Source organism: Tenrec ecaudatus, chromosome 1 (genome assembly GCF_050624435.1).
Source record: "Tenrec ecaudatus isolate mTenEca1 chromosome 1, mTenEca1.hap1, whole genome shotgun sequence".
Classification (NCBI taxonomy): domain Eukaryota; kingdom Metazoa; phylum Chordata; class Mammalia; order Afrosoricida; family Tenrecidae; genus Tenrec; species Tenrec ecaudatus.
Window position 1 is genome coordinate 153,986,970 of NC_134530.1, and position 25,571 is coordinate 154,012,540.

Here is a 25,571-nt window from a genome sequence, read left to right on the forward strand (position 1 = left end):
ATAATACCCTTGTGGCCATCTCTGTCTTGTCTTTTCCCACATCTGTCAGCCTCTTGTCTTCCTGCTTCCCCATGTATAGTCTTTGCTCCACACAGCCCTCAGTGTGGTCTTTCTATTATGGTCCTGTATGGCTTACCTCCCTGTCTGACTTCTGCCAGAGCCCTGTAGCCTTCTTGCTATTCCCGCGAGCACAGCAAGCATGTGGCTGCCCTATAGCTAGTGTGCGCACTGGTGTTTTGTTTTTCTTTTGCTTAGAACAATCCCCCATTTACTTGCAGGGTTTCTTCCTGCCTTTTTACCAAGTGACAGCGCTGCCATCTTCTACTGCCATACTGCAGCGCTGTGTTTCTTCCTAAGACTCATTAACTGATCCACCACATGTTCATAAATCTATTTTCTCAGTGGTTTTCCTCCCCCACTCCTTACAAAGAAGGTGAAGCTTCTAAGTGTAGCATCCGATTGACTGAAAACATTCCCAGCCCTAGAAGAGTGCCTGGCCTGGAGTGGGCAGTCACTGTTTGTTGAATGAAGTCACTTCTTAATAGGTAATTGTTGAACGGATGCAAAGAGAGTGAACTTGGCTTCTACGGAGATGCTAAATCGACCTGTAATCCCATGGGCTTGCTTCTTGGCAATGGGAGGTTGGGCCCTACTGAGCTGAGCAAATGCTATTCTCTGCCCTTCCTTTGTATTTGTCCTGTTTCTTGGGGTCAGGAGGCGCCTGGGATGAAAACAAAGATAAGTGGTATGTTTTCTCCCTTGGCTATAACTGGGTCGGAGCCAAGGGTTACTAAGACGTTTGCCTTCCCATGTCAATCACCTCTGAAGTTGGTAAACTTGTTCTCTTAGCACATGAGCTCTCTCTTCATCTCTCTCGTAGGTCGACGCTGCAGTGTATTCGCACAATGGCCTGTGATTATGCGCTTTGCTCATTTTTTGTACCTGGTGATAGGCAGGTGATCATTGGAACAAAGGTAAACTGAAACCTGTAGTTTTTTGTTTTAACAAACCTTAAATTGTATGGAGGGTTAAGAGAAAGAACATTTGAACAGTCATGGTCCTGAGATAACGAACGACCACTAACATTCTGAGGATCGTTGTTTCCGGCCTCATTAGGAGCCCATCTCTGGTTGTGTCTTGTCAGGTTAATGATAACGGGTGTTGAGTACCTTGCACCATCACACTTGGCACGTGGAAGCAGCCGGTAAAAGCAAACAGGCCAAGTCCTCGTGGCACAGGACCCACGCATGTCACAGTAGAACCGGGCACCCTGTAGTTTCCATGGCTGACTTTTCAGAAGGAGAACCCCAGGTTGGAAGACAGCCATGGGGAAGTAGCTTAGAAACTGGAGTAGGCAGACCTGGATTTGGGTGCAGACTTCCCCCTGTACGAAGTGGTTCATTTGTAGTAGGTCACTAGCCTCTTCTCGGTGTGTCCTCAGCTACAGAATAGGAAGGCAGGGCTTGCCTTCTGACAGTCGCCGTGACACTGGCCGGGGTCTGAATCCCAGCTCTGCCACTCACTCTCTGGGCGACCTTTGGGCAAGTTCTTTCACCTCGTCGGCTTGGATTTCCCACGTAACAAGATACACCACCACACCTCCCTGGGCTGGAGTGTGCAAAAACACTTAGCACCTGTGGGACTGGAACACAGGCGGCCTTCAGGAAACACCCAACCACCCAAGCTGGGCGGCGATGTGGGAGACTCGCTGGCTGGCACAGGAGTTAGGCGCACTTGACTCCTAAAAGAAAGGTGGTGTCCTAGAGGCTGACATTCTCTCCTGAGCGTTCAGTGCTTTGAAAACCCCGTGGAGCAGTTCTCAGCACACATGGGTCGCCATCCGTCGGAATTGACTGACAGCTAGTAACGGAAGCAAATATGGCAGTACTGAGAACGAAGTGAGTCACTGATTGATGGAATGTTTTGGAAAGTTCTTTGCAAATGTTTGGCATGATTAGCCTCTTAAACCAACGGTGAGGTGCTTGATTTTTATTAGAAAAGCCTGTGAGTCTCAATCGCCCTTTCCACCCAGCAAAGCATATCGAATGGACTGCAGAGGTCATTGGCTTATTGCCTCAGTGTGGTAATGGTAACATTTCCATTCAGTACTTCGCTCACTTTTTTGGTCTTTTAGCAAATGGCTGCCCAGTATGGACTGTGTGGGAAACGCTTTGTTAATGGCTTCACAGACTACATGACTAAGACACCTCCCCTAGCTTAGTTCCCGGGCCGAGCCAATGGTACGCATCACCCCTCCAGAATGCTCCGTAGAAGCGAGCTCAGCAAGCTTTCCTCTCGATTACTCTGGACGTGTTATGAGGAAGGATCAAGCTGAAGGAGGACTTCCTGCTTGGAAAAGTAGGGAGCGTCCGTGGGAAAGGAAGACCCTTCGGGAGATGGATTGCCCCCGGGGCTGCCGCAGTGGACTTAACAGAGCAGTGGCGGTGAGCGTGGCGCGAGGCCAGGCAGCCACGTTCTGCTCTAGGACACACAAGTTGCAGCGAGCCAGAGCGGACTCGACAGCACCCAGCCTAACGTCTGCCTTCCTCTCCGTAGCAGCGGGTGGAGGCTGCTGACAGAAGCCCCATCCTACATGTGCAGAGAGGTGACTTCCCTAATAGTCACAGTGGTTGGGAAGAGGCCGCCCTGGGATTCCAGTTTGGGAGCTTTGACTCCACCCACGCATTGTGCAGGAGCTCACCCGCCATCAGAACTCGCCTATGTGTGTGGCCCATGCCGACACCATCACCATCACCGACAGAGCTTGAATGGGCTGCACAAACATTTCTTTTTTCAGCTCATTGACTTCCTTGGATGCATCACTATTTTTGATTATCAGCGTATGGGGTGGTAACCAAAACTAACTGGAGTCAAGTTGACTGTGCCATTAGGTAGAGCACGGCCCATTTAGAAAGACCTGGTGGCACTGTGTGTCCGGCAGTGGGCTGCTGGCAGCAAGGCGAGTGTGGGGGAAGCGATGAGGCCGTCTGCTGCTGTAAAGATTTTGCAGTCTTGCAACCCTGTGAAAGGTCTCTGGGTCGGAAGCGACTTGATGGTAGTGGTTTTAGTTTTGATTTTTCCCATTTAAAACAAAAACCCCAGTGTCTGTGAAGTTGATTCTGACGCGTGGCAATTCTGTGTGTGTCAGAGTAGAGTGGCTGAGGTGTCAGAAGTAGCTTGCCAGTCTTTTCTTCAGAGACACTTCTGGGTGCACTCAGACTCACCAACCTTGCACTTTAAAAGCCAGCTATTTAACTATGTCCTTCCAAGGGACTCTTGCCCTACTTAAAGGTTTGACTAAACTTTAAAACGTTCTGTATGTGTCATTTGTTGTTGTGTGTTTTTTAATTTGCCTTGGCCATGATTGTTCCCTTTCAGTTTCCTCTGTAGACTCCATGGCTATATTTGTGTATATTTTTACAGTGTGGCAGCCCTGCCAAAGTTAACACCCCAGGAAGGGAGTTCATGACATTGATAAAGGGAATACAGAACATACAACTTGGGGTACATTCCTAAGCAGTTGACCATGCAGTGTCTTTCAAGTTGTGTAGGCATAAATTTAAGAGATTATAGGTGTGCTTGCTTCGTGTTTTGTTAGACGGGGAAGCTGCAGCTTTTTGACTTGGCTTCTGGAAATCTCCTGGAGACCCTTGACGCACATGATGGAGCTGTGTGGTCCATGTCCCTCTCTCCAGATCAGGTAACCATCACGCCTATACTACATTTCCTAATTCTTATGTTAGGCCGGGTTAACTAGAGGAGGATCCAGAGCCACTCATAGATGTATAAGAAGGAGCTTTATATCAAGAAGTAATTGTATATCAGGAAAACATCCCAGCCCAGTCCAACCCAAGTCTGTAAGTCTGATACAGCCTCTCTTCAGACTCAACAAGTCACATGCGATGATGCTGAAGGCAGGAGTGTCACCGGCCGGTGGGTGCAAAGTCTTGTGGACCAGTGGCCGTGGACGCATGTTTAGTGCTCCAGCAGGTATTAGTCACGTCTCATCAACAGGAAGGAGAAGGCAGAGGGTGGGGGCCGTTCCCAGGACCCTCCTTATGAGAAGGTCACACCCACAAGGAGGCACTATCAGTGTGTGACCCGATTGACAGGCTAGACTCCACCCCTACACTTTTATATCTTCAAGTTGACACGAAATTAAGTAACTATCATATCACTGTTCTGCTGCTGCTTAAGAAAATTTTCTCTAAAGGGTTCTTTTAAGACAACAAAACCAAGAAACAACTGCTTTTTGTGTAATCACAAGCCTTTTTTAGGTTTCAGAGATGTTAACATCTGATATACTTGATAATGTATGATAACTCCATTGAGAAAATAATTTTTACTCAACTGTTCTTGGTTGTTAGCCACATATCATGGTTTACCCATTTGGTTGGTTTTTTGCTTTGTGATGCTTGGTTAGGAGAGGGATTCTCAGCAACACATAGCAGAACATATTAATTAAATATACAAGACTGTTATTTTTCGCCGATAGGTGAACCCTTCCAAAGTAGTGAAAGCATGGGTGCCCCCTTCAGAGCTGTCCTCTTGCTTTCCATTTGTGACTTGGCTGAAGTAGGTCACATTGGCTATTGACTCGAATGATGCTGCTGTCGCTCAGAGCATCTTGAGGCTGTTGTTCTGCGTTTAAAGAGATTGGGGGTCTTTTGTTTGAAAATTTTCAATGGTGGCAAATTCATTGAGCGCAGACATAATTTGAAGGGCGGGAATAGACCTGGCTTTTAGAGTGGGTAGTGAATGCTCTTTTGGATCAAAACAACTGAGTTTAATATAATGATCATGTCTTGCGTTTGTACAGTGTTCACTTTTTCCAACATCCATGCCATTCATTTATTTTTTTAACAATGGCTTTACACACTCGTGGTTCTCCTCTGTTATCAGTTTACAAAGTGACTGAATAGAGATCTGAAACCCATTTGTTTAACTCAGAGAACTGGAGACTTCCTTTCTGAGGGGATTGAAAAGCAGTTCCAAACTTCTACTAGAACAACACTGCATGAACTAGTTTATACCTTCAGAGGTTTAACACTTTGCAGCAAATGCCTTTGACAGTTGTCCTTTTTTGTGGCGCAAAAAGCCTACTGTGTTCATTAAGAATGTAACTTTTGAAGCTGAACAAAGTTATAATTGGACTTTTCCTTAGTTTTCCTTGGTCTCCATTAACCTGCCCTGGACAATTTCATGTAAGGTCGTGGTAACAGCCCCAAGTTCCAATGAAGGGGACTAGAGAACAGCCATAATCGTTACTTATACCCCAAGCCATCAACACTTTTTTAAGAAAAATTTTGTTGTGTCTTCTTAGTTTCTTGTGCTACCTAAAATCATGTTTAACTGAGATATCATTTGCTTTCCAGCGTGGCTTTGTGACAGGTAGTGCAGATAAATCTGTCAAGTTCTGGGATTTTGAGTTGGTGAAAGATAAAAATAGTACCCAAAAGAGGTAAGTGAACATTTTTTGTGTTCGTTTCTTGGAGCAAAAGTGGGAACCCATCAAATGGCTTTCTAACCCTTGACCCATGGGACCTTTTATAATACACTGAACCCAGAAGAGCTGTTGTTTTCATGTGTGTGTAACTGTGCAGCAAAGCTTATACCACCTCAGTTACTCCCTCGTACATGATTGGGTTACATTGATTACATTCTGCATTTCCTGCCGTCATTCCCATGTCCTTTACCACGCGATTCCACCATGACTAACAAACTCCCTGGCCTCTGAACTTCTGCTGTCAGTTTGATCCTAAATAGGTCCATCTTGAATCCTGTTTTGATAATTCCAAAGAACGCAATGCTCAGGGCAGACAGCCCTGACTAAGTAACCTAATCTGGTTGGTTTAAAGAAGACATAAGGGGTTAGATTGGGATTAAGCTTTAAAGAGTATCTCAGGGCAGTTGTTTTGGGGGATCATTCGGCCTCAGTGGTTCTAGAAAGTCTGGATTCCATGAGCATGTGAAATTCTGTTTGGCATTCCAGCCCTTGGTTCAGGATTCATGTATAGTCTTCGTTTGACAGTGAACTCAGGAGTGCTGTTAGCATCATCTGTTCATGGAGTACTCACTGATGGGTGCTTTCTGTTCTGCTAGGCTGTCTGTGAAGCAAACCCGAACTTTGCAACTAGATGAGGATGTCCTGTGTGTCAGCTACTCTCCCAATCAGAAGCTGCTGGCTGTGTCTCTGCTGGACTGCACTGTGAAAGTTTTCTATGTCGACACTCTGAAGGTACAGTGGTTCTGCTGGAGAATGTTTTCTGCCTTCCTGACTGACCTTGGGTATCTGAGTTGAGACAGTAAAGAAGTGGTCTTGACCGTGCTCATTAGCAGCTCACTTCTGAAAATTCGTGTATGAATCAACGTCATGTTATATGTACTATGGAAACTCACATTCCAAAAGATTCCAATGGGGCATACCTTTTGTTTAAAGAAAGTTGTCTTTTACATGCTCAGCATCACTCGGATAAAAGATTCTCTAGTAGCTGAGAGTTATAAGAGCCAGGTGTGTTTTCAGTGATTCCACACATGGAGATCATTCGGCTTTCTTTCACAAGTGGAGGTGACTGGGCCCTATGACCAGAGTGTGTGTACTGGGACCTAGAGAGTAAGACTGGGGTAGACCTGGGAATATTTTTGTCCAACAAGTGCCCAAGAGCCACTTCCGGTACAAATTGCCGGAGAGTAGCATCTCTTTGCCTTCATCCGGCTGAAGCAGTAGGTTTCCAGGGGAATCCTTGGCTCCGCTGTATCACAGTATTCTTGGCCAGTGCACGCACAGTTGGGGAGTAAACAAATGACCTTAACCAACTGCCTTCAGTGGCTCTGTCTTTCAAAACATTTTCTTAAAGTAATCCAGCACAGTGTTTAAGTTTATGCTGTAGACCTACATGTCATAAATTAGACCTATAGCTTCATAAATGTCAATTAATTCTTTATATTCTTTTCTGTTTGTGCGTAGTTTTTTCTCTCCCTGTATGGACACAAACCTATAGCTTCATAAATGTCAATTAATTCTTTATATTCTTTTCTGTTTGTGCGTAGTTTTTTCTCTCCCTGTATGGACACAAGCTGCCTGTTCTATGCATGGACATCTCTTATGTAAGTGAAGCTTAAGTACTAAAGCAGACACTATCTCAGCCCCTGGCTTGATGCAGTTCATTTAGACATTTCATCCTTCTGGTTTATAGCTGACTTTCGCCACAGACAATCCTAAAGTAGCACAATCACACCTTAACTATTTAAACAATCCTTCTGTGTCTCCGAATACTATTTTTATAAAGTATAGCTCTGTAGAAAAACATCAAATAATTGGGTGCTCTTGGTAGAGAGATTGATTGGTGTCTGTTCGCACTGCTTTCCATATTGTGGGGAAAGGGGTTGCATGTTGGGCACTGAGGTAACGGAGCCGGGCTGCGCTCCCTTGTGTTGCAGGATGGGACACTCATAGCAACTGGCTCTGCTGACCGGAACGTGAAGATCTGGGGCCTGGACTTTGGGGACTGCCACAAGTCTCTCTTTGCACACGATGACAGGTCGGTGCTGCAGTTACCATTTCCCTTGGGTGGCTGCATCTTATAATTCAGTATTACGGGGGCTCATTGACTCATCTGACGCTTTAGAAATTGCGCTTTGAAAGCTATGCCTGGAAACCTTCTGCATCTGTGAAGCTCTTTACTAACCTAGACGTGGGTGGCATTTGACTACTTCTCTCGCACTTTTCAGTGTGATGTATCTGCAGTTTGTAGCCAAGTCTCACCTCTTCTTCACTGCTGGGAAAGACCGCAAGATCAAGCAGTGGGATGCAGACAAGTTTGAACACATTCAAACCCTGGAGGTAAGCCCTTACCCTGCTGCTTGGCTTGGTCAGTGTTTTAAAAGTACCGTTAGGGTGGAGTGCTCTTCTCCTACAGATGTGAGCAAGCCGTAGAATTCTTGCTCAGGGTTTTTTGTTTTATTTCTCTGTCTAGGGGCATCACCAGGAAATATGGTGCTTGGCCATAAGTCCCAGTGGAGACTACGTGGTGTCATCATCTCATGACAAGTCTTTGAGACTGTGGGAGAGAACAAAGGAGCCGCTTATTCTTGAAGAAGAAAGGGAGATGGTAAGAATTTAGGCTTGGGAACAGGTGCTTGGGGAGTTTTGAATTGTTCATAGGAAAGTTCCATCTTGTCTTAATTCCATTTTCCCATGAACTCTTTGAAGTTCATGTCTAATGTAGTCATACCTCGTTCATTACAAGTTCAAGCACTTCCATGAGATGTGCTTCTAAGACCGTTGTCACCAACTGCAGAGACAAAGATGTCATTAGTAGATTTTATTTTGAAAACTTCTCATTACCTTATTTTCATTTCACAGTGACCAGTGTTTTCTCGCGCACTAAGTTCTGTCTGTTTCTTAACAGGAGAGGGAAGCAGAATATGAGGAGAGTGTGGCCAAAGAAGCCCAACCAGCGGTAAGTAAAATCTTCTGGGATGACCGGAGAGTTAGCCCTGTTAGTTAAGTTGCTACACTTTACTAGAGTGTCAAGAATTTCTCATGGAATTAGAATCGGGGCTGGATGCCAAAGCCATGACCAGCTGGTGTGGGGAAGAATCTGTAGTGCTTTTTATATAAGTAATTGCATGCCCTGCTTTTATGGGGGTAAGTGATTTATTTATTTATTTGGTATAGGCAATTGTCAATCTGTCTTTTTTTTTTTTTTTTTTAAGGAGGCTTAGTTAATTCACTGTAGGACAAAAAAAGAAGAGTGAGATTTGAGAAACTGGGCATTTTCTGTACATTCCTTGGAGCAGGCTATGCTAATGATGATGCGTCTACTAAGTCCTTAACATTGTGCCTGCAACCTTCAGCAGCGCTCACCTAATGGTTGCTGGTAGTACTGCTCACATCGTCATAAATCCACCTGCCTGGCTGCTAACAGATGTAGATTAATTCTTCGCTCCTTTAATTCCTGTCAGCAAGACTCATTATTCAAGAACCTCTTTGTCTCTGGCAGGTTCCAGGGGAGACTCAAGGTGACAATTACTTTACTGGAAAGAAAACTATTGAAACCGTCAAAGCAGTAAGTTAACAAAGAATGCTGTTTCCCAGTGAGATCCACATCTTCACTAAAAGCCTTGCTGTGCGTGAGCAAAATGCCTGTTTTACAACCGAAAGTCGATTTCAAGATGGTGATCATAGCCTCTCTTTCACCCTTGTAGCCAAGGACCGGAAGAGCCTTGCATCTGTTGATCAGTGCATGGTTTCTAGGAAGGAGAGCTGAGGTCCCCTGAACGTAGCACCTGGCAGGCGTTCTGAGCTGCCCCGCTTAGGGTGTTCAGATACGGCTGTACCCGGGCGCTTCGCGCTTAGTCCCCTCCCCATACGGTTGACAAGAAAAACCCATTGCTTGGCACTCTTGACACATGTTTATTCAAAGGACTTGAGCTATTGCTCGTGGTGAATTTCCAATCGGGTCTTCTAGTTTCGGTGCCCTAGGGTGTTGGAGTGCATTCCAGTAACCACTCTTCTGTGCCATCTATGTAGGCTGAGAAGATCATGGAGGCTGTAGAGCTGTACCGAGAAGAAACTGCAAAAATAAAAGAGCACAACGCCATTTGTAAAGCCGCAGGGAAAGAGGTAAAGCTGTCCCGTTAAACAGCACTCCGAGAAATAGTGGTGTAGAGGCAATTCCCAAGAAGGAAGCCACCACGTCAGGATTTGTTCCTTGGGATCAGGACAAAAGATCAGTGTAATAGAATCTGTCTTGTAATTTAAATACTGGAGAACAAAAGAAGCCAAAGAACTGAGGAAAGAAGGGGGCGTGTCCTACAAGGGACCAATAAGAACGTAGACCCTGAGGAGGTTGCTGTGCTCAGGGTGTGGGGGCCAGGCAACCATGTCCAGGGTGAAGTGCTTATCGGCCGCTGCTTGGCCCAGACCCGTTCGTGAGGACTGAAAAGGAAAGGGCCTGCTCGATCGTCCGCCTACAATTAAGAGTCTTAGTTCTTTCTTCAAAATTGTAAGCTGTTACCACCCTACCCGTAATAAGCATTGCTTGTTTTTTTAGTGATTTGGTGTCATTTTCCTTCATAGGTTCCTCGTCCCATCAACCCCATCCTGATGGCTTACGGCAATATCTCAGTGAGTAGACTTGTCTGAATAGTTCCCCTGTGTGGCTCACGGGTGGTCTTCCAGGAAAGGAGAGGATATGAAGAGGCAATGGTTTGGGAGAATAAGTTGTCTGTAAAAATATCCCTCGAATGGTGGTGTCTTGAGGATATTTTGTCTTTCAAAAGGACTACATTGGAGTAATATCCAAGTCAGCTCCGCAACCCCACCCGACCCCCTGTTTGTTTTTTTGTTTGTTTGTTTTGTTTTACAGTATTAGCATTGTGTGTTTCCAATCTTTATGTTCAGTGTCCAACCACTGAAGGTTTCCTTCATCTAAGTGAATAATGAAATGCTAATCTTGGAGGAAAACTTGACCTTATCCGTCAGAAAAAAGAAGGGAAAGAGAAAGTAATGGGAAAGTGTATGTTAGCCTAGCAGTGTGTAGTTATTTAGCATTTGACCCTCGTGTCTGATTTGCATGGCAGTCATGTAACTCGGTGTCTTCCTTGCATGCATATAGAAACTGCACTGACTGCTAGCTATCGGGTAGCCAGCTGGAAGGTGACAGAGCTGGATTGCGCACCTGGCCCAGGCTAACTGCAAGCCCCGGGATCATCTTGCTATTTTAGGAAAGGGTGGCCTTCGATTCAGTAGAAACCAACCAGGAGTGTCACTAATGCTCTCACTCTTCTCCCCTAGCCTTCAGCGTATGTGTTACAGATTTTTAAAGGCGTCAAGTCCAGGTGAGTCTTAGGGCCACACAAATATCATTTACTAGTAAAGACAGTTAGCGAATGCTGATGGGAGTAGCCTTTGGAAAGCATCCAGGTGGGGATAAAAAGAAATTATTTACAATGGATTGTCATCTGCTTGATAGGTTTAACTATGTGAGAATGAGAATTTTGATGCAAACTAACTCATTGTAATGTTTGAGACACTGGAACAAAGCGACTCCTAGGTGTGAAAAAGACAAATGAAAGATGGTATTCCTTTATGTCGTAAATGATGAAGTAAATTCCAAGTCCCACTTGTTACCATTTTTTACTATTCCCTTTTCTAAGTACATTCACAATTGGAATCATACTGTATAGTTTTTCCCTGCTTCCAGCAATACGATCCTGTACATTTATTCATTACATTTATATTCCTGAAAAACACACCATTAATTCAAAATACTCTATTGTATGCATAATAACTGTTGGATGTATTGCATTTTTCTCTTTGACTATTTTTTATAATGCTTCTCCCTGCCATCCAGCTGATTCCAACTCATAGGGACCCAATAGGATAGAGGGAGACTCCCCCTGTTGTTTTCCGAGACTATAACTCATGAAGGGTGTGCAGTGCCTCATCTCTCTCCCAGGGAGTGGCTGCTGGATTTGAACTGAACTGTGTTTAGCTGTCCGGCACTTAACCGACTACGCCTTTGCTAACTGTAAGTTCAGAAGTTTGAAACCTCCAGCTGCTTCACCGGAGAAAGACAATGCTTTCTACTCATATACAAAGTTAACTCGGTCGGAATTGACTCATAGCATTGTGTTTGAGGGGTTTTGTTTTGGTTTTGAAGAATGCTTCAGTGAGAAAATGGGATTATACTGGTGCGTCTATATAGATTTGAAAGAGGTTAAATGCCTGTGTTTATATCTAGACTATAAATATGTACATGAATATAGCAGAGCATACAGGGTGCACAGTTATGAAAACTTCTTAGACATAATCAAGCCCCTTGAGAGAGACACCAAAGTCAATTGGCAGACGATAGTTCACAAAGAGAGTGCTCTTCATCCTACTTTGGTGAGCAGCACTGGGGTCTTAAAGCTTGTGAGCAGCCATCTAAGGTAAAACTGTTGGGGTTTCCCCATCTGGACTGGTAAGGAATCTTGACGTCTCGTGAAAACAATCCACTGGACTATTGGACCATGGGAACATCAGTGTCTTACTACCCTGAGACCAGAAGACTCTCTCTGTAGGACCCCGCTTCCAGCGCAAACTGCTCTGAATGGGATCAGATTAGAGAGCCTTCTATGGAGTGAGAGAGAAACGTAGGGAAAACTGAACTCATCAGAAAAGGCCAAGCTTACTTGGAAAGAGACTAAAGAACCCCCCAAACGACGGCCCGTGGACACCTTTCAGGTTCAAGACTGAATTCATCCCTTGTGGCCCGATTGTCAGCCACGCAACAGAAAGGTCTGTAATGGGAATGGTGACACTGGGGAGCTCGACACTCCTGCGAACAATCAGCAGAAGAGCTAGAAAGCACAGGTTTGGAGGCCGCGAAGAAGTAAGAATAAGTGGTGCTAGCGACATTGTAGGGATTGTAACCGATGAGATGAAACAAATGTGTGTGGATTATTGAATGGAAAACTGATCTCTAAACCTTCACCCAATTCAAAATAGTGTTTTTTTAAGGAAAAAAATGCTTGACGAAAACCTTTACACGTACGTCTGTGTAGTGGTTTAATAACTGATCAAAAGCATGAATTTTTCTAGCTAAGAAGGAAAGGTAGTTTGGGATTTCTTTTTTGATTAGCATAGTATTTATGTCATACTGGCAATTTTGAGTTTTGTGAAATTTTAGTTAATGTCTTTTTCTTTGTGCTTATTAATAGTTTTAGGACATTTACTGTTTTTTGTTTTCGTTTTTTTGATTCTGTATATGCTATGTCACATACTTTGAGATTTTTTTTTCTTGTCTGCAATTTGCCTTTTGAATTTTGTGTATGTATTCCCCCAAGTAAAGGATATAATTTTTCATAATACATCAGAACATCTAATATATCCTAACAACACACAGGATCGGTGTGAGAAAAGTGATGAAACTTTATTAGAGAATTATGAACGATATTCAGGATTAATGGAGAAAAAACAAATTCCTAGATGGGAAGACCATTGTCAATATTTCTCTTTAATTATAGTTTTGTAATTTCAGTTGGAATTGATGAAATGGTACTAGAGCTGGTTTTAGAAAGTTAAACAACCCCTAACCAGAATAGCAAGAGGGAAATATTCAAGATTAAAAAGCCACAAGATCAGCACTCATCCCAACCATGTAGGACTGGTTTCAGGATTACTAGCCAGATCACCCAGATCGTCCCAGTGGCTCTCAAACAGATGATGCAAATGTAGGTAGGACTCACACGTGCTGACAGAAGACATGAGCAAAAGTGTGTGATTTGGAGGGAAAACCAGTTATTCTATCAAGGTGCCATATACCAAAATGTGTTCTAAATAGGTTTTAAATTAAGCATTTTTCAAAATCTGTAATGTAGGTAAATAATGTATCTCAGTGGACAAGATGTTCTCACATGTACACATGCTAGAAGATCATAGCAAAGAGAAAGATTCAAACATTGTGCTAAGAAATGTGCTCATTTCCCATGCTTGTTTTTTCCCTCCCTCAGTGAGCTGGAAGAATCTCTGCTTGTGCTACCTTTTTCCTACGTCCCAGACATTCTTATGCTCTTCAATGAATTCATCCAGCAGGGCTCTGACGTTGAACTGCTGTGTCGATGCCTCTTCTTTCTCCTCAGGTAACATCCTTTTCTCCAGAGAACACGAGGTGTATTCAACCTAAAATCGGTTCTGGTAGTTAAGTTAACTGAGGCTGCTGCCAGACCTTGGAGATGGAGAAATCATAGGCTTGCACTTCCGTCACGGTTTTGTGGTCTGACATGCGTTGCTTCTCTTTGCGAGTCAGTCCTGCCCTTAAGGTGGTGGTGGTGGCCCACGCTGAGTAATGTGTAGTGATGGAGGAATGCTGCACCCCGGGCCTCGGGTTGCGGTCTGAGCCGGCAGCTCTGGGTCTGGTGAGGTTGCCGCATGCCAGTCTCTTGAATGGTCAACTGGCTTATTTTGTTGTTTCTTTTACATTATTTAGTTTATGCCACATGGATTTTGTTTGATTTCCATAGCAGCATTTTAAGAAATGCTAATTTCTCCATGTCTCTACAAGTACAGAGGGAAAAAGAGGCGCATATATAGGAAAAAACTAAGGGACATGAAGAGACGATATCATGAAATTGGATTAAGTATGGGATAATCTTGTTAATACTTAATTGAGAAGAATATATTTACGAAGACAATATATTCTCATTTCCTGATCTGCTCTTCTGTTTCAAGTTGTAGCTGGGAACAGGAAATAAGGACAAAATGAACATTCTTTAAAATGTTATGAAGATAAAATAAAAACTGGTCAGCCAGTACTACAGAGTTAAACAGGTATATTTAGTGAGTTCATCGTCATTGATTGATTTGACTTGAATTGGCCTGTTTTGGTGATTCTGAATCCTCTATTCTTTGTGTTCTACTGGAATGATAGCCGAAGAAGAACCAGGAAAAACCCACTCCCATTAAGTCAACTCTGACTCACAGCAAGCTGATAGGACAGCGTAGACCTGCCCCTGTGGGTTTCCAAGACCGTCAATCTGTAGCCTCATCTTTCTCCCTACAGGCTGCTATTGGATTCACACTGCTGACCTTTTGGTTAGCAGCCTACCATGTAACTCGCTATGCCACCATACCACCTCTAGGGCAGAGAAGAATTGTCCCTTTTGGTTTGTAAGACCTTTAAAAATCCTTATGGGAAGAGAACCTCATTCTCCCACAGAGCGGCTGGTGGGGTCAAACTGCTGATGTTACAGTCGACAGCTTGCTGCCCTACGTATGTTTTGGGCAAGTTGTGAGGACATAAAATTTCACTCAGTGATACTTGGGTCACTAAGGCTTTGGCATATGTACTGTTGGTTAGGGGTCACGGATTCCAAAAGTTGTTCTGTGGGTATTTAATATTTATGTATCAGGGTCCTAGATGGTACTGACTGGCTAGTAGCGTGGCAGATCCCCATTGAGAGTACACAGGAGTCTTAAGGAGCAAGATTGTGTCAGGTGTGTTTGGCGGTCCAGGTCAGCATCACTGTCTGTTTGCTGAAATCGGTATATGCTTTGGTTGTGGGCACGTTTCTCGATGGTCTCTCTTGTGTCTGAACTTCCCCAAGATGGCATTGTGAAACCTTTGACTGCCCTGCCTGGTGGAGAGCCAGGAAAAGAGGGTTGCATAAAGGGGGCACATCACAAAGTCTGTTTCTGAAATGGCTGGCAGTCAAATTGACTAATAGGGAAGTAGACTTTAGCATTGTTTTTACCAGAAACATTTTTACATTCATTTTGTTTGTTTATGTTGGATGGATACATCTGCGCTTTACAACTTGACTCTTTTCTTTGTTGCATAGAATTCACTTTGGGCAGATCACAAGCAACCAAATGCTTGTCCCCGTGATAGAGAAATTAAAGGAAACGACTATTTCAAAAGTCAGCCAAGTCCGGGTGAGTGGCTTTATGGAGGTGCAGTAATGAGTGCAAACGATATGTGACTTAGAAATCGCATAGAACGCTGTCCTTGTCTTTAGGAAAATTACTACACTTACAAGTGCACGTGAGGCGATGTGTTTTGGTTTGGGTTTTAGTTTTGGTTTGGAGCTAGGAGAAATAAAAAACAAACAAAAACATATATATATATATATAGAGAGAGAGAGAGAGAGACACGGACCATGAGAGCAACAGTCATGGCGCGTTCACGTACGTTATGTTCTCCTCTCCAGGATGTTCTTGGCTTCAACATGGCTGCTCTGGATTACCTCAAGAGGGAGTGTGAGGCACAAAGGGAAGTCACATTTTTTGCCGATGCCACAAACAACTTGGAAGAGAAAAAGCGGAAGAGGAAAAAGAGGGAGCGGCTCATTCTAACATTGACTTAGAACTGAAATGACGCCTCCTGCTGCTCAGGACTTCCACGCTGAGCAGCAGTAGCGCTGCCGCCACGGGACCGCCAAGTAGAGGAGGACCGCGCTGTGATGTTGTCAGGATGTGTGCCCGGCTCATTTCTCAGAGTCTTCCTTTGTCCTCAACCCCCTGCAGAGGTTGTTCCCTTTTTCTAGCAGGAAGCAAAGAATTATTTTTTTAATTTTGTATTTATTTCACTGGCACGGACATCAACCTGTAGAAACGTTGACAAGCAGACAGTCTGTTAATGGATGGTCTGTTAGCTCATGGTGTCAGGTTCTACAGTCAGGTGCACCGTCGACTGTCTTGCCCTATAAATGCAGCCATGGACTTGGAGATTAGAGATTCTGAAAGTCAGAAGAGCATCCCTTAACGTAATCTCTCGCAGATTGTTTTATATCTGTATATAAAAAGACCATAAGTCTGTTTATATTTCTGTATTAGGTTTTTCTAATTAAATAATAGCCAAACCAAGATGTCAGTAGTTATTTCTCTGGCGGGGATTTAGGAGGAGAGATTGCCACCGATACCTTCGTCGTGGGCATTTCTTTGTGGGAAGCATTTGAGCGTGCTGACTCAGTCTTTATTTGGGACAGGGCTATTTGGTTGTTCTGTCTTGCTGACTTGGCCTTGGGGGTGTGTCTTCCCGCGAATGTGTCTGTCTCGTTTCCGCGCTGCCATCTCCTCCCCAGGCGCAGGATAGCAGTCGGGCACCGGTGTGGCAAACCATGCATTCTGCAAATGTTACTAAGCCTCAGACAGGCACTGAAGTGAGATTAGAAATCAGTGTTGTTAACCGTCAGGTGGAATAAGAGTAAAGAGAATTTTGGCATAGGCTTCTTGAAATTAAGTGCTAACTGAGCAAGGGTAAGAGAACAGATAATAAAAGTGTATTCTGTATGCTTTCTGAGCTGAGAGCAGCTTTCCTTTGAGAAGGCTGTCCCTGCTACTGCGGAGAGGCGTTCCATAATTCTCAAACTACGTCTCCGTTAGTGATGAGAACAGGCTGGAGCCATACTCTGGGTTTGCCTCTTGGAGCTTTACATCTTTCGGTGCATCTTTAAAAAATGGAAGCATTTCCCGTAAGCATTCTTAATAGTTTCCAGACCAAAACGAGTTCCAGGAACCCAGTCCAACTATGTATGTCATCAGTAATCACTGCTGTGCAGCAACTCTCCCACCGTTGAGGCTGATGAGACCGACAGCACTAGGAGATGGAGAGGCGCTTCGGAAGTGTTCGAGGGATCAGAGGGAGGACTTGGGACAATTAGTACCCGAACCACTTCTCTGGGTCAAAGTCCCTGAAATCCTTTACTGCTAAAGATTTGAAGTTAGCAGGCAAGCAACATACAACTTTTTTTTCTTTATAACAAACCAGGTTTCTACTAATTAGGTCAGCTTGGCTATGTATAATTCAGAGAACAGAAACCACCCCCACCCCCAAAAAGGCCTCATAAATGGTTTGTTAGAGGACTACTACCTCTAAGTGTTTCTAAGTTCATGGGAAAATCCCATTATCTGTCAGTGCCACTGTTAACATCCCTTCACGTAAACATTTAAAGATGATGCACCTACAGATTTACAGGTTCCCTAGCCGGATATTAGGTGCTTCGTATAGCTGTATTCTGTAGTTTCTCAGTGACGTGTATCATCATATCATCCCATGGGAAATCTTGCACATCTGAAGCAGGGAATTAGGACTGGATCCAAGAAAGCAATGGAAAGCAGTGATGTTGGTCCCCGGGTTCAAGTCTGTATCTAGGCATACACTTAGCCACCACCCTCCGCCCCCCATCCTCTCCTTTGGCCCCCTCCTCCATCAACTGTAACCAATAACACTGTTCAATGCAGCCAGTCCAGCTTTCAAAAAAAACGGGCCTTGTCAAAACTGATATCTGGGGGGATTTGCTGAGCCAGTTAAGTTCAAGACCAAGAGGCAAGCTCAAGGATACAGCAACTGGTTTTTCTGGATTCCGATGGGATCATCCTGATCGGTCTTAAAGAGCATGGGATGGTCATGAGCATTTATTAGGGCGAAGTTTTATGAAAATGGAAAACTGCATGGGTGGGAGAAAGGCCAGGATAGTCGGCCTGGAGTTTTGTTTGTTTTTATTATATCACAGCAGTGCACCTGCTCATGCTTTGAGGTAATAAAGGCTGTCTGTCCTAGAGAATTTCACCCCACCCATTCTGCAGTCCCGATATTGCCCCTTCAAACTTATTTTCGGTCTCCCCAAGCTCAAAAGAATACTGAAAAAGAACACAATTTGAGTTTCTTGAGAGAACTCCCAATTGCTGCTTCGATGTGTGGATCAGAGAGCACAGAAGTCTTTGGGAGAAGGATTAGTGAGATGAAAACGTCCGCCTTCTGAAATGTGTGTGTAGACCAGGATAGGTCGAGAGAAACAATAAGTTCGCATTTTGTTGTTAGTGTTTTAGGAAAAGTTTGTTAAACAATACTTTTTGGCGTACCTTCAGATTACACGGTATATAAAGAGGTTGCTGTTGATGAAAGCATTTGTTTCCACTTAACCAGGCGAAGTGTTTCACACTGGTTTCTGATGGTGAGGAATGTTCCCGGGGCGTCAGGGCCTCACGTTGAAATTCACGCTGAAATGATGGGCCATTCAGACTCCCATTTAGTACTTACTGGGCCTAAGGAGAAAGTTTCCGAGACAAGAAGACTCCAAGGGTAGAGGGAGACATTGGAGATGTCTTCTGGACTGTGGGATTTTCTTTTCCCTGAGGAAAATCTTTTGGTCTGTTATCATAGTTTCTGCTTGTTAAAACTAGTGAAATACTTGTTAAGGACAATGCTTTCCAAGACAACATGACGTGTTACATACTAAACCCATGACACTTTATAAACTCTACTCTAGAACCAGTAGCTCATTTTCAGCTACTCTCCTGTCTAAAGCGAAGCCCACATGCTCGGGCTTAGGGGTCTTGACTGGGATTTCCTGTCACCCTCACCGCCCGCCCCGTCTCAGTGTATGTTTTTCTGCTAACTGGCCATCACCATCACCAGGCCCCAGACCAACACCTGATTCTATTATTTCTTTTCTTGACCGAGAGGAAGGATGGGCAGAGGAAGGAAGATTTATGGTCTAATAAAACTTGCTCCCAGCTAGCTATCCTTAACCGGCTGGGCAAGGAAATAAAACAGCATATTGGCATTAAGTAAAATGTTTAAAGTACCATGATCAGTAGCAACTATACAGGTTTTCTGGGCCATTCTCTTTTCACTATCCCATGTGAAAGGTTATAAGATTTGACTAAATTCCCAGAGGCTAAATAGCCCTTGGCTATTCTGACTCTGGAGGATCCTCCCTGATGGCTGCAAAGGGCCTAGGCAGGTCTTCCCCGATGACCCTCTGTGACATTGCAGTGCTCTCATGGGCCCAACCCCGCTTCCTTCAATAGGTGCTACCTCGAGCTTTACCTTTTTCCTTCCAAGCCGCTTTCACCCATGTCCCTTCACGTTTACTGTTGGCACCTGTAGTTCTTGTCCTGACGCCTGGCACAATGAAGTAAAATTAGTCGCCATACTCCTCCTTTAATATAGCCTGAAAAACTTCTCATAAAGGTACGCTGACCTTCCTGTTCTACAACTTGACTCCAACCAACTTTCCCGTATATTTCTGAAAGTCTCCTAGGCTCTCAGCAAACTGAAACTCCTATTGATCTCCTCTTACACCAAGAACTCTCCCATTGATAGTTTTATTCATCCTCCTTTAAAGCATTCTGTCAGGATGCTTTTGCATTCTTTATGACCCAGTGTAAACATTAAATGTATATGCACACAAATACATGATTGATGTTCTTGGAAAAGTACACATAAATCCAGATATGGAAACACTAGCCTCTACTGGATTCCAAAAAGGGGCCCTGGTGGTACAGTGGTTACATATTGGGTTGCGATTCACAAGGTCAGCAGTTCAAAACCACCAGGTGCTCTGAGGGAGAAAAGGCTTTCTTCTCCCATAAAGAATTACAGCCTTGGAAGCACAGGCAGTTCTATCCTGTCCTGTAGGGTTGCTATGAGTTATCATCAATTCATTGGCATCAGTTCAAACTCACTGAGCCTATGTACAATATTAACAAAACTTCATAAGGTTTTCATTGGCTAATTCCTCTGAAGTTGCAGTCTTCTCTTAGTTTGGAAACCCCACTGAAGCCTGTGCACTTTGGGTGAACAAACATCCTGCTGGTATGTGAAATACCAGTAACAGCTCCCTGTGGTGACACTGGCCGCCTCAGGATGTCCAATGGACAGACAGGTGGTTGTATAGAATAGATACGCCATATCTGTAGATATGCAATTACATTACTAGCCAACCTTTCTAAGACTATCTACAGCAAGATTGTGCTTAATTTGGTAAACATTTGCCTTTATTTTTATTCTCATTGATACCCTATCAAGAGCCAATAATGTTGACTTTTGCTCCATATGCCGTTATTGCATATGTACTATGTACTAGGCATTTTGCTAACCGCTTGCAAGGATGAAGATACTGTTTTGGTCCTAAGACATTTAATTCTGGGGTCCCACAAATTAAACAAGGCGTTGGAGAATAGCATTCCGACTCCTTGTTTTTCCGGCACGGAAGTACTGTTTGCATTATAATACTGACTAATCGGTTGCCCGTTAAAGGATATTCGCTTCCACAGGTAAGAGCAGAACATCATGCTCGGTCATGATCTCAATATTGTGAGTGATGCGTGCTGACCCCTTGGCGCCGTCCTCTCCGACAGCCATGGCAAATAACTCCACTCTCAGGTCTACCTGCAAACCCGCTGCCACCTGTAAGACAAAGCTCGTTTAAACGTCGTCGTGTTTTTTGTTTAGTGGGGAGGGGAAGGGTAGCACACAGTGACGGAAGTTCACACTGGTTCTACTTTTCACAGTCTAGGCTGTACTGCTCCCTGAATGCTGGTCCACAGGCATTCTCCAACAGGGAAAGCGGTGCTCCGGTGCTCCGTGGACAGCACAGAGGAGAACCACCCACGGGGTTTCCCAGCTTGTCACCTGTGTAGAAACAGGCTGCCACGGTTTTCTCAGAGTGGCTTGTCGGTTTGAACCACTGCCCATTTGTTCAGCTGTCAAGTGCTTTGATATGCTGATAAATTTTCCTTAAGCGAATCTCAACCCCAGCCTCCCCAGCCTTCCCTGACAACACATTTAAGAATAGCAGGGCCAACAGAACACAAGCAAGGATAGGGCATAGATCAGTGATTCTCGACCTTCCAGGTGCCGTGACCCTTTAATACAGTTCCTCATGTTGTGGTGATGCCCCCAACCATAAAATTATTTTCATTGCTACTTCATAATTAATTTTGTTGCTGTTTTGAATTGGGTGGCCTCTGTGAAAGGATCGTTCGACCCCCCAAAGAGGTGGAACCCACAGGTTGAGAACTCCTGCCACAGAGAAGCAAATAATTGAATTAATGACTTTTCCCATGTTTTAGTCTGGGTAGACTAGAGAAACAAATTCATAGAGACACGTGTATAAGAAAGAGGTTTATATATAAGAGCTATTGGATATTGAGAAATCATCCCATCCCAGATTAAGTCCATGAAGTTTGATATTAGCACATATGTCTGATACCAATCTATAAAATTCTCTTCAGAATCATGAAACACATGCAATGATGCTGAATGCAGGAAGATCACAGGCCAGTGGGTGGGAAGTCTTGTAGATCCAGTGGCACTGTAAGCATCTCAGCACTGACAGGGGTCTTCCCATGGCTTCTCCAGGTCCAGAGTTCTGGCTGCATCAGGATAGGTCCATGTGGCTTCTCAGGGATGTCTCACAGAGAGTAAGCAAAGAGAGGGTCTTCAAGGAGGAAAAACCAGATTTCCTAGAATTCTCAGGGGAAGGCCACGCCCACACAGGCCTCATTGGCTGTGACAACTCCACCCCTCCACACTTAACCCTCTCAAGTCCCAGATTGGCACTAGATTATATAAGTACCACACTCAAGTACTCAGAAAGAAGTAGAACCTAAGTCACCTACCATGTGCATCAGACAAATCCTAGGAGCAAGCCACCTCTGACTTCTGATACCTTCAAGTCTCAACTCCTTTCGTGATGTTTTAGTTCAGTTTTCCCATGAACTTTTGGAAAGTCCCTCATGTATGTAGATGTCAAGAATGAGCATTAGCCCTCTCGATCAGGAGCAAAACTGTTAGGCTCCATTGCCAACCCTGGGCTGTGTTCCTTCTCAGGCTCACAACATTAAAAACAAAACAACTATTTTCATTCAGTTTAATGTGCTGAGCTTGGTGCCTTATCAGTAGTAAAATTGTCGTATTCTTCCCTGAAAAAAAGGCGTTTGTAAATATACATTTGTTGAGCTGTGTAAACGTGCATCCTGTACAAAGTGTTTTCAAAAGCACAACTTGGGAAATAGCAGTGTAACTAAAAAGAAAAACACTTGGCCAATCTAGCTCCATAATACATTCCACATGCTGAAGACAAATGCATCTCTGTGGAACGCATCCATGGAACAGGTATTTGCTCATTTGCGTCAGCTGAAGTGAACCGTTTGGGACTAGTGAGGCACAGAATTCTGACAACACTCAAAATAACTGTAGACAGAAAACTTTCGTTTGACGAATCTATTTTATTACAAGTGAAAGGTAAAGGCTGGGCCCAAAGTCACAACAATCATGCTAGAAAATGCTCTTTATTGAAATAAGCATTTAAAAAATTTTCTCCATGCCTTGAATTTTGACCTGATCTACTATATGCCAACCACTGGCAGTGCCCTGTGCTTAGGAGAATTAGCGAGACACCGTCCTTGCCATCAAGGAATTCAGTGGCGAGTGCAAAAGAAAGGCACGAAAATAACTGCTTCTCCTCATAAACCGAAAACCAAACTGACTGCCTTCAAGTCCATGCTGACTCACAGCGACCCCTGCAGATTTCTAACACTGTTTACAGGCATGGAAAGCCCAGTCTTTCTCACATAGGGCTGCTGGTGGTTTTGAACTCCTGACCTCATGCATCCCATTCCCATGCATCACCACTATACCACCAGGGCGCATCACAAGTACTCTGAAAAATGATCTGCACTGCTGTGGGAGCACTCAGGAGCAGTATTGCCCTAGCTTGGCCTTGGGTGTGGGGGAGGGGCAGGGAATGTAGGAGGGGACAATTGAGGGGAGGCTTCCTAGCTTTCATTCCTGGTGGGTACTGGGGCAGTTTAAAATACACCGCCAGATATTGTTATTGTTTTGTAGCCTCCCTTCAAGAAGTGAAGTTTATTTAATACTCCTCCCCTGGAGAATGGACTGACTCTCTCTTCTCACTGCCATTGAGTTGATTCAGACTCTTAGCTACCATACAGGACAGTACAACTGTCCCCTGAGAGTTTCCTAGTCTTTATACAGGAAGAGAAAGTCTCATCTTTCTCCAGGGATCAGTACTGGGGGTTTCAAACCACTGACATTGAGGTTAGTGGCCCCAGTCGTAGCCCACTACTCCACCAGAGTGGGCTAAACTTAGTGACTCATTTCTAACACAACAAAAATGCAGAAGCGATGATGTTCAACTTTTGTAGCCACAAAAGTACCTGTGGCTTCCTGTTCATGCTCTCTTGGATCGCTTCTGTAGCATCAGTGGCCAAGGGCATGACACTCAAACAGCACGATGAAGATGTTCACATATAGTGAGGAACTGAGGCCCACGCTCAGTCTACCAACAATGGAGACCTTCTGCCAAAGCTATGTGAGCGCGTCACCAAGTTTACAAATGACTACAGTCCAGACTAATGTCTTCACTACTGCCACGAGAGAACCTGAGCCAGATGCATCAAACTAGGCCACTGCGAACCCATGCTCCACAGAACCCGGCAGGCAATCGGTGCGGTTGTTCCGGGCTGTCAGGTTGGTCTTGTCTCACAGGGGCCCTGTGCACAGCAGAACGAAACACCTCCCAGCCCTGCGCCGTCCTCACCGTGGTTCATTGTTCGAACCCATTGTTGCAGCCACTGTGTCAGTCTGTCTCATCGAGAGCCTTTCTTTTTGTCCCCTGCTGTCCCTCCGCTTTACGAAGTTTGTCCTCCAGGGGCTGGTCTCTCCTGACAGCATGTCCCAAGCATGTAGGGTGAAGGCTGGCATCCTTGCTTCAAAGAGCCACTCTGGCTGGACTTCTTCCAAGACAGACTTGGCCTGCTACTGCCCATGTTCTTTATCAGCACCAGCATTGAAATGCATCAATTTTTCTGCACTCTATCTTATTCACTTTCCAATTTCCACCTGCATTTGAGGTGATGGACAATGCCATGGTTTGGGCCAGGCACCTCTGAGTGCTCAAAGTAACACCCTTGCTTGTCAACGCTTTCAGGAGGCGGTGTGCAGCAGGTGGACCCGGTGTGATGCATCCTTTGAGCTCGGGGCTGCAGCATCCCTGAGCATTGAGTGTGGATCCAAGTGTGATGAAATCCTTGACGACAATTTCGGTCTTGTCTCTATTTATCATGGTACCCACTGGTCCAGTTGTAAGGATTCTGGATTTCTTTACACTGAAGGCTGCAGCCCTAATCTTCATCGCCAAGTGCTTCAAGTCATCCTCACTTTCAGCAAGCAAAATTGCGCCGTCTGCATATCGCAAGTTGCTAGCCAGCCCTCCTCCAATCCTGATGCTGTATTCTCTTCACGGAGTCCAGCCTCTCTAATGATCTGTTCAGTGAGACGACTCAGTATGTGTTGCTAGAAGCTTCTAGAATGAATTTTTTAAAGATGTTTTATGCAAATAAAGCACCAAAAATACAAGCTTCCGACTTTTGAGAACCTTGTCACTAAGCAAAAGATAATTGATAGGGATTTGGGGACCTGGAAAGCTGCTGCTCTTCAAACAAGACCAAACCTTTCCGTTGGAAGTGGACAGTGGGTGGGACGTTAGTGGAAATGGGGGGAAATGTGAAGTGAAAGCTTTAGGGCCCTTGAGGAAACTTCAGAAGCACGGTGACTTAAGAGAAAGGTTCTTTTGAGACACGGAGAGAAAATTCTTTTGGAAACAGAGAGAAGATCCTTATTTTTACGAGGCGACTTCAGAGGGTTTGTGGAAAATTGAAGTTGAAAGATAATGGGATTTTCCCACAAACTTTCTGGAGCCCCTTGGCCTGTAGCACACAGCTAGCAAGACTGTTACATGCAGTAATATGCCAAGTAGACACGATGCCCGGCGAACTGGGTGCTCTGGCTAAGAGATATTTCCAAGCAGAGTGTGGAAGATGTATCCCGGTTTCTTCCTACGGTTTCTGTTAAGACCAAAGGCGAGAGGCTTAAGCCAAATAAGAAATGTTAAACAAAAGGGAGCCAGGACTTGCTGATTTTGAAAAACCCCAAGTGCTCCAATGCTATAGTGCTGTTAAAAGGAACACACGTCCTCCAGGCAAAGGTTACAGCCCGGGTTTATCCAGAAGAATATGAATCTCAGGTCTGAGGCGTCCAATATTGAGAGTTCAGGAGGATGTAGGATGTTGCTTCAGAGCACCGGTCAGACAATCAAGCTTCTAAGAAGTTTAAGGTGGATGTCCTTCCTCTGCCTCAGCAGGAGGCCAAAGTAGATTGGTTGGTGTGGCTTTTGTCCAATGGAGCAAAACTACAATAAAACTTTTAGGAGATCTACAAAAGTATTTTTAAAGGATTGTATCAGCATAAATGCCACCAGTTTGTATTGAA

The 25,571-nt window shown here is 44.5% G+C and overlaps 2 protein-coding genes across 3 annotated transcripts in view; one reads left to right on the forward strand and one right to left on the reverse strand.

The window, feature by feature from the left end:
• The window catches only part of WDR3 (WD repeat domain 3), a 28,818-nt gene extending 12,480 nt beyond the window's left edge, over positions 1 to 16,338 (forward strand). For both annotated transcript variants that reach the window (XM_075560019.1, XM_075560012.1), the window contains exons 12-27: positions 881 to 974; positions 3,599 to 3,700; positions 5,376 to 5,461; positions 6,103 to 6,238; positions 7,051 to 7,107; positions 7,441 to 7,541; positions 7,732 to 7,843; positions 7,977 to 8,111; positions 8,412 to 8,462; positions 9,006 to 9,071; positions 9,536 to 9,628; positions 10,085 to 10,132; positions 10,802 to 10,845; positions 13,504 to 13,632; positions 15,331 to 15,424; positions 15,700 to 16,338. In XM_075560019.1, coding sequence (XP_075416134.1) covers positions 881 to 974; positions 3,599 to 3,700; positions 5,376 to 5,461; positions 6,103 to 6,238; positions 7,051 to 7,107; positions 7,441 to 7,541; positions 7,732 to 7,843; positions 7,977 to 8,111; positions 8,412 to 8,462; positions 9,006 to 9,071; positions 9,536 to 9,628; positions 10,085 to 10,132; positions 10,802 to 10,845; positions 13,504 to 13,632; positions 15,331 to 15,424; positions 15,700 to 15,855 — 1,504 coding nt within the window. In that variant the 3' untranslated portion in view covers positions 15,856 to 16,338. The remainder of the gene's footprint in view (positions 1 to 880; positions 975 to 3,598; positions 3,701 to 5,375; positions 5,462 to 6,102; positions 6,239 to 7,050; positions 7,108 to 7,440; positions 7,542 to 7,731; positions 7,844 to 7,976; positions 8,112 to 8,411; positions 8,463 to 9,005; positions 9,072 to 9,535; positions 9,629 to 10,084; positions 10,133 to 10,801; positions 10,846 to 13,503; positions 13,633 to 15,330; positions 15,425 to 15,699) is intronic.
• A 2,197-nt stretch (positions 16,339 to 18,535) lies between these two features.
• SPAG17 (sperm associated antigen 17) overlaps positions 18,536 to 25,571 on the reverse strand; it is a 243,816-nt gene continuing 236,780 nt past the window's right edge. The window contains exons 47-48 of the mRNA XM_075540501.1: positions 20,540 to 20,684; positions 18,536 to 18,672 (exon numbers count right to left, since the gene is read on the reverse strand). Of these exons, the coding sequence (XP_075396616.1) occupies positions 18,536 to 18,672; positions 20,540 to 20,684 (282 nt within the window). The remainder of the gene's footprint in view (positions 18,673 to 20,539; positions 20,685 to 25,571) is intronic.